At 35.4% G+C, this 8,495-nt stretch overlaps 1 protein-coding gene across 1 annotated transcript; it reads left to right on the top strand.

Moving 5' to 3' along the window:
- Nucleotides 1-5,954: 5,954 nt before the first annotated feature.
- On the top strand, nucleotides 5,955-7,112 carry PPBP (pro-platelet basic protein). The gene is made up of 3 exons (XM_025386191.1): nucleotides 5,955-6,189; nucleotides 6,498-6,633; nucleotides 6,776-7,112. The coding sequence occupies exons 1-3, from the start codon at nucleotides 6,042-6,044 to the stop codon at nucleotides 6,876-6,878; spliced, it is 387 nt and encodes a 128-aa protein (XP_025241976.1). The 5' UTR covers nucleotides 5,955-6,041; the 3' UTR covers nucleotides 6,879-7,112.
- Nucleotides 7,113-8,495: the final 1,383 nt, after the last annotated feature.

The raw sequence follows: 8,495 nt of genomic DNA on the forward strand, positions 1-8,495 counted from the left end.
ATTCTTAGGTATTTATGCTGAACATTTCCCTATCTAAATGACAAATGAGGTTGTCTCATCCCAACCCTGATCAGTACTTCAACTTCCCTTGTCCTTCAAATTTACTATATAAATACCTAAGAATAGGTATTTATATGAAATTGCTCTTTTACAAAACACAAGAAAAGGAAAGAAAGAAGATTAATTATATTAGTATGTATGTACATACATTCACACTGCAGTTGGATTATATTATACATGTTTATGCAGGCATGTACTTGTATAAATTTGAATATGCTATGAGTCTTTTTTTCTTTTTTTTTCTTTTTTTTTTCTGAGACAGAGCCTCACTCCATAGCCTAGGCTAGAGTATAGTGGCACGATCTTGGCTCACTGCAACCTCTGCTTCCCGGATTCAAGCGATTCTCCTGCCTCAGCCTCCAGAGTAGCAGGGCCTACAGGCACGCCCTACTGCGCCCAGCTAATTTTTTTGTATTTTTAGGAGAGACAGGGTTTCACCATGTTGGCCAGGATGGTCTTGATCTCTTGACCTCATAAACCGCCTGCCTTGGCCTCCCAAAGTGCTGGGATTACAGGAGCGAGCCACCGGAGTCTTTTAAAGAAGCTCTGGAAACTATGTACTCTCTACATATTTTATGTCAATTATATAATAACTATCAGAATATATGATGTATTTTCCTTTGTATAAATATTTATCAATCAAATATTAATTTACTGATATTAATCGATAATCCTGTTGCATGCCTGTTATCTTTGCAGGACCCTTATGATCTGGAAATTACAAAGATGAGGAACTCTCAGTCTAAGTTAAGGTTTTCTGCTGCAAATATACTCAATTTTCCCACAGAACAAAGATTTTCCAATAAGAACAGTGGAAGAAAGGGGAGAAGAGGTGAGGGGAAGAAGTAGAAGACAGAAGACTAGAGGAGACAAGGATGAGAGGAGGAGGGTGTTGGAAGGGCCTATGACTTGCCTGCTATTTTCCTTTCTATTTTCTTCCTTCTCTGCTTTTCCTTCTTCTTCTCTTCCCTCCCCTCCCGTTGCCTGTTCTCCTTCTCTCCCGCCATTCCTCATTTCTGTTTATTAGTGAGAAGTTAAATAATTATATTTAAAAGAGTAGCAGAAGAACCCAGGTGCCCCAGTAGGAATCGCAGCCAGCAGCCAACACCAACTACCTCTCATGTGAATCAAGCCATTAAAATTTTGTTTTAAATTATTTTATTATTTTTCTTATTTCTTAAAAAAATGTTGTGGGTTCATAGTAGCTGTTTATATTTATGGGGTACATGAGACGTTTTGATACAGGCAGGCAATGTGAAATAAGCACATTGAGAATTCGGTATCCATTCCATCAAGCATTTATCCTTTGGGTTACGAACAATCCAATTACATTCTTTATGAGTTATTTTAAAATGCACAGTTAAGTCATCATTGACTATTGTCACCCTATTGTCCCACTTTTTATTTTCAGCCACTTCAGCTGCTCCTGACTGCACTCACTTAAGTGAGCTTAGCAGAAGAACCTCACGCTAACATACAGAATTATCAGAAACAATAAATTAATATTTTAAGCCACTAACTATGAGGTCGGCTTATGACACAACAAAAGAGAATTAATGGTATTTGTTAACAATTTAATGTGTTTGCAGGCTCTAGAACATTATGTTGGAATTTCCTTAATGAAAGAGTATATAAGGAAACTAGGTAACTTGCATACATTTGAGATTGAACAAATGTTATTAATCAATGTAATTTAAAACACAAATTCTGAGTCCTGCAAAGCTTGGAAGTATTGTATATAAAGGCACCCAGAAAGATACCTTCCCCTCGACTCCTTCACCCTCCCCACTTTCCTCCCATTTTCACCCCTTGCTTCACCTCTGAGCAGTATACAGTAAAAACTCAATTAACATCTGAACAATTCTTGTCAACTCACAGTTATACGGTAAGCACATTTGGTTTCAGCACTTACAGAAAAACTTTTGATGGATGGTCTTTTAAATTTATTGATTAAGATACTTTAATAAACAGACTCAAAATTGTACTATCCTTAGCATTTTCGGTACCAATTGCTTTTACGATTAATTTGTAGCTGGTAGTCTACTTCCTTCATACCTGAAAGAAGGATTTGGGAAATGCGTGTTAAAAATGTTCTGTATGAGGCAGAGAAGAAGTAATATATGTCTTAATTTTATAGATAGTGGTCCTCCAATGTCTCTAGATATTTTCTTTTAAAATAGCTAACATAGAATGTGCTTTGAGTCTTAGATAATTTGCTTGCTTCCTTCATGACTCTGCTATTTATAAGATGACTTAAAGAAAAAAGAGCTAAAATAACTTAGCACTCCCAACACACACATACACAAACCCACAATGACAATGTAAGATTAATAAAATGGCTGTCAAGTTATCTTAAAAACAAGGAACAAAATAACTCTTTTCTAATTCTAGCGTTTATTTAAACAATAATTTTGTATGACTGTATGACTTTAACTGAATAAGTTATTAAAAAACATCTTTTAACCAGTTTTGTACACTCAGTTTATCATCATCTGTACTGTGTTTCTCAGCGTGGAAATGGAAGGGAATGATGCAAACGACAGCAACAGCAGTTAACAGTGGCAGTTGTCATCATAGCAGCAAGAGTAGAGTATTTTTCATATCCTGTTGCTTTACACAAATATTTTAGGCCTGATTTTTTAAAAACAAATAATCAAATGACCAAGTCACGCAAAGAGAACTTTGTAAAATCTGTTACGAAGTTCAGACTCAATCAATCGATGCTTAACCAATATTTTTTGAATTAATAAAAACTAGCAAAATATTTTTTGTATCACATGCTGACTGACATCCTTATGAAATTCTGATGACTCAAGAAATCTGTCACTATTGCCTCATGGATTTTGCCAACGATGCGTTTTTTGCAACAAGCCACATTTGTTGATTAAGGCAATGACTCCATGATACTGGAGTCACCTCTTTCCTGATGTCAACCCACTAGTTGGTTTCCTGGTAGGAAAGAGCCTACCTTTTTCCTGGTATCAACCCAGTCAAAAGCGTCATTACTTTAGAAAACTTTTCATACAGTTTCCTCAAAAAGATTAGGGACTTTTAGGAAATCTTACTAATGAACAAGGAAAGAAATCTGGATAGTGTTAAAGTAGGGAAAGAAAAAGGTGACCAGTGAGGCCAATAAACGTTGTCAGCAATGTATTTTGGGGTTGAACAGAAAATGAAATATACTATGAATAGTGTTAAAAAAAAAAAAAAACCTTTATATCTTGCTCTAGAAATGACTTTGATCTTATGTTTGAATGAAAATGTATATGACTTAAGAATTCACAATATCTCAAACTCAATAATGACAAAAGCCTATAAAGTTAGCCCATAGGAGAAAATAGAAGTCTGCTCTCCTCATTTTGTGTCCTGTTGAACTTATCTCTGCCACTGACTCCACATCTCAACTCTCAGAAGACCCCGAACTCTCAGTTTACACCCTTCCTTTAAGCTTGCTTAAGACCAGAAATTTCTGTGTTGAGACAGGGAGAAAAATCATTTCAATTAAATATGTTATACTGCTAAACTCTAATTTATAAGAAAAAAATAAATGGGGTGGAGAAAAATAAGACATACGTTCATCAACTGAAACTAAGGTTAGTGAGGCAGAATAATTTTATACATATTTATTGAAAGCCAAATGGGAAGATAGACCTGGGAAGACACAACCACGAAGTTGGGGGTGTTCTAGAGTCTTTCACAAGTTACAAGGGCTTTATATAATAGAAAAGCTTAAAATAAGGCAGAAAAAACTATACGAGAGTTGTCTTCTTTTTCATGGGAGGGTACTATACCGAAGTTAAAATCATTACTTACAGTTTACAGCATACAGGATAAACGTCTACACGCAAAACAATCAATCAAACTTTTTGTTTCAGCTAAACTTAGAAATAAATCATTGCCCTATTTAGTGTCAGTAGGTTCTACATTAATTACTACATCAACCACCTGAGGAACTCATAATAAAATACTTTACTCAGAGGTAGAATGTCACCATCAAGTCACGAAACATTTCCAAGGCTAGTTAATTTGGAAGTCTGCTCACTTCTAAAGTAAACTGCCAAATGTGGTCTGTAGGTTATATCACATTTAAAAACAGGACCTGAGAACTTGAGTAGACATAGTAGATAACTATTAAACAATAGGGAAAATTGGCTTGAAAACAAAAACACGATTAAAAAAAATTGCTATGTTCATCCTTTTGATAGAGAATAATTTTGAACATTTAGTATTTTAAGTATTTCTTCTAAAATTTAAAGATATGAAAAGTAAAAAAAGAATATGGAAAATTTAAATAATATTCTGTGAGACTTATGCATAGTTGTAAAAGGGAGAAAACTTGTTGCCAGGGCCACTTGTATCTGCCTCTTCTTTATTGACAAGCTTCCAAATCAATTTAAATAGTATAGTTGCTTTGGGTCCTGTCGAATTTGGCTTGGAATTGTAAGTGATTAGAAAGGATAGGCAAACTTTCATGTGATACAAATTCATTGATTTATTAATTATTTAAGACCTACTTTGTATTGAAGTATTCTACATGTTATTGGAGACATGAGACATTCAAAGAAACACAGGACATGCCACTCCCTACAAAATTGTATGGTTCAGTTGAGGAAGCAAGTGTTACAGATGGGACAGAGAACCAGAAAATAACATAAAGCCAACATGTAATGTGTAGGTCCACCTCTCTATCTTCGTAGGGTTAAAGCATTTCAGACCAAAACATTTAATTTGGGTCTGAGAATTCAGGAACAAATATTTTGCTTGGTAAGGCATTTCTTGCACTATTTCTAATAGGGCAAAACTGGAAACACCCTGAAGGGCACCAACAAGGCGAGGTTGAGTAACTATTGTTCTTACTATAGTACGTCATGTGGTCATTAAGAAGGATGCGGAAAAACTACATTAAGATGGCATGAAAAGATACTGAACACATATTTTTTGAAGGACAAAAGTCAGCTGTATAGTCATCCATATACAATACTTCTATGCACATGTGTATCTCTATGTCTTAAACATGTCTCACTGTATATATATACATGTGTGCATAGAAATGCAGATAGAATTGAAAACTAATGCAAAATTGTTACCAGTGTTTACCGCTGAAGAGTAGGAATGTGGAGAAATGAAGATAAATTTGTGTTTTATTTCAAATATATCTGCAGTGTATGAATCTTTTGCAATAAATTATATAATTTTTCTGTTATAAATAAAAAGAAAAATAAATATGCCGGGTCCTGCTTTTTAGGTATTCTTAGGTGGCAGAAACAAGTAGCTTATTTTGTAATACAAAGGAGGATGAGTTTCATTTGTAGTTTCTAGATGAAATTATAAAATATAATATAGATTGAAGGCAGAAAGAATCCAATAACCTAAAATCCAAAGACAACCTTTGATGGTAATTAGCTCTTATTTTATTCACATGCTCAAAACCAGTCCCATTTATCAACAACTATGAAAAGAACATTTGCCTTCTTTGGCACTAACAAGGAAAGATAACTTTCTCTTTCAAGGGCCACATGTTTGTGCCTCCAGGTGCTCCTAAAGTTTTTATTAAGCCTAAAAACTGCATTATAGAAATGGCAGGGCGTATTGTTATATATCACACAAAGAAAACGCATGTAGTATTTCAGTCTAGTTCTTACCTTCTTGAACAGAGTTCTTACACATGTGTAAGACAGATAGGTATTGAGAAAGGGACAGTGGGAATGTGAAGGGATGCATAATATGCAACCTAGTAACAATTTTGACCTCTCTGGTCTTTCTCTGGGTTGGGCACAGCTTCAAATGCTTATGTGTGTATCAACACATACCCCCACTTCCTCCTTCCCTACCTCTTCCTTCTTACTGGCTTTGAGAGAGAGCATATAAATGACATCTTCAGGGCATGGGAAGCCACTTATCTGCAGACTTGTGGGCAGTAACTCACCCTCACTCAGCGGTCTTCTGGCTCTGGAAACAACTCTAGCTCAGCCTTCTCCACCATGAGCCTCAGACTTGATACCACGCCTTCCTGTAACAGTGCCAGACCACTTCATGCCCTGCAGGTGCTGCTGCTTCTGTCACTGCTGCTGACTGCTCTGGCTTCCTCCACCAAAGGACAAACTAAGAGAAACTTGGCGAAAAGCAAAGGTAGAGGCCCTGCTTCCCTGCACCTGTTGCTGTTTCTGCTACACCTGTGTCTGGGGGAAAGACTAGCTTGGTGCCTCTGGGGCTGGAGAGTGCCATTAAATCAACAACTCAAATTGGAGGAGGCACACGGGGGTGAGGGGTCACTTCTCACTTCTTGTGTGCTGGGCATTCTGCTGGGCACTTTACTTAAGCTTTACAGATTATATTCACAATAGCTTCATGAGAGAGGCACAATTACCCTCAATCTGCAAATAAGGGACCTGAGGAAAATATTCATGGCCACCAATAGGTAACATTTTCTACCCTAGAGGAAAGTCTAGACAGTGAGTTGTACGCTGAACTGCGCTGCTTGTGTATGAAGACAACCTCTGGAATTCATCCCAAAAACATCCAAAGTTTGGAAGTGATCGGGAAAGGAATCCATTGCAACCAAGTCGAAGTGATGTAAGTTGCTGTTTCTGTGCTATTGCTTTATCAGGGAAACCCTTTACCTTCATCTGCATATGCACTTGTTTCCTCCAGTCTCATGGATTAGTTCTGATATTCAGGCCAGGACACCAACAGATAACCCTGTTCTCTCTTGCAGAGCCACATTGAAGGATGGGAGGAAAATCTGCCTGGACCCAGATGCTCCCAGAATTAAGAAAATTGTACAGAAAAAATTGGCAGGTGATGAATCCGCTGATTAATTTGTTCCGTTTCTACCAAACTTCTTTAACTCCCAGGAAGGGTAGAATTTTGAAGCCTTGATTTTCTAGAGTTCTCATTTATTCGGGATACCTATTCTTACTGTATTAAAATTTGGATATATGTTTCATTCTGTCTTAAAAATCACATTTTATTCTGAGAAGGTTGGTTAAAAGATGGCAGAAGGAAGATGAAAATAAATAAGCCTGGTTTCAACTCTCTAATTATTGGCTAAACATTGGACTGTGCTTTGCATTTTTTTTCTTTAAAAATTTCTATTCAAACACAGCTTGGTTGGTTTTTTCTGCTCTACTTTATGGTTATTAGACATACTCATGGGGATTATTAGATTTCATAATGGGCAATGATAATAGGAATCACATGGAGCCCAGCAGAGAATATTTGCTCAATACATTTTTGTTAATATATTTAGGAATTTAATATAGTCTCTCAGTGTCTTAGTCCTAGGATGTCTTATTTAAAATACTCCCTGAAAGTTTATTCTGATGTTTATTTTAGCCATCAAACCCTAAAATAATAAATTGGTGAATATGAGTCTTATAATCTGTGGTTAAAGTGAATATATTTGCCACTAGTAGAACAAAAATAGATGATGAAAATGAATTAACATATCTATATAGTTACAATTCTAGCATTAGAATAAGCCTTATAAATAAGTACAATATAGGACTTCAGTCTTGCTAGACTCCTAATTCTAAATTCTACTTTTTTAATCAAGAGAACTTTCATTCATTTTTAAACCCTAAAATTTATACCCACACTATTCTTACAAAAATATTCACATGAAATAAAAATTTGCTATTGATTTGGTGTCATATATTATTAATTTTAACAGGATTGTTGGGGAAAAAAACTTTAATTTTCCTTTTTTGTATACTTGGTATTTCACAGTATGACCAACAAAAGCTACTAAATTGATGATCTGTATCATTCTCAATGTAGTATGATAATAGTTCCAATTTATTAATCATTTTAATATGCCAGGAATACTAAGTGTTTTGCATGCATGAACTAAACAATTTTTTAAAAGATAGATATGATCTGGTTAAAAGCACGTCCTCTGGAAAAGTGGGGATAATAATATTGCCTCCCTCATAGAGTTTATGGAAGGATTAAAAGAGTTAATAAATTTAAGGCATTTAAAATAATGTATGTCACAAATAAGCCATATATAAATGTTAGTGATTATTTCTTATGATTATTACTATCCTCCCCCTCATTACAGAAGAGAAAAATCAAGTTTATAGAGTTTAAAATACTTGCCCACTTTTAGCTAACTAAGTAGGTAACAGAGTGGTAATTTCAAATTGTGTTCTTAACTGCCACACCACAGTGCTTTCCTCAACTCTTCTTTCTCTAATGAAGAGATTACATTACATATAACGTAGTATTATTCACATACATAATACAACTTGATACATAAATAGCATATTGTATATACTATAATAATTATAGGATATCAGGCATCTCACTCATTATGTCTGGTGGTTTCCCACTGAAACTTGACAAGACCAGCTCCTGAGACATGGCACAGTGTTGACACCATGTTTATACCTCCTGAGATGCAGATGTCTTCTGTTTTTGTGTGCATGTATTGA

The sequence above is a fragment of the Theropithecus gelada genome, chromosome 5 (genome assembly GCF_003255815.1).
Source record: "Theropithecus gelada isolate Dixy chromosome 5, Tgel_1.0, whole genome shotgun sequence".
NCBI lineage: Eukaryota > Metazoa > Chordata > Mammalia > Primates > Cercopithecidae > Theropithecus > Theropithecus gelada.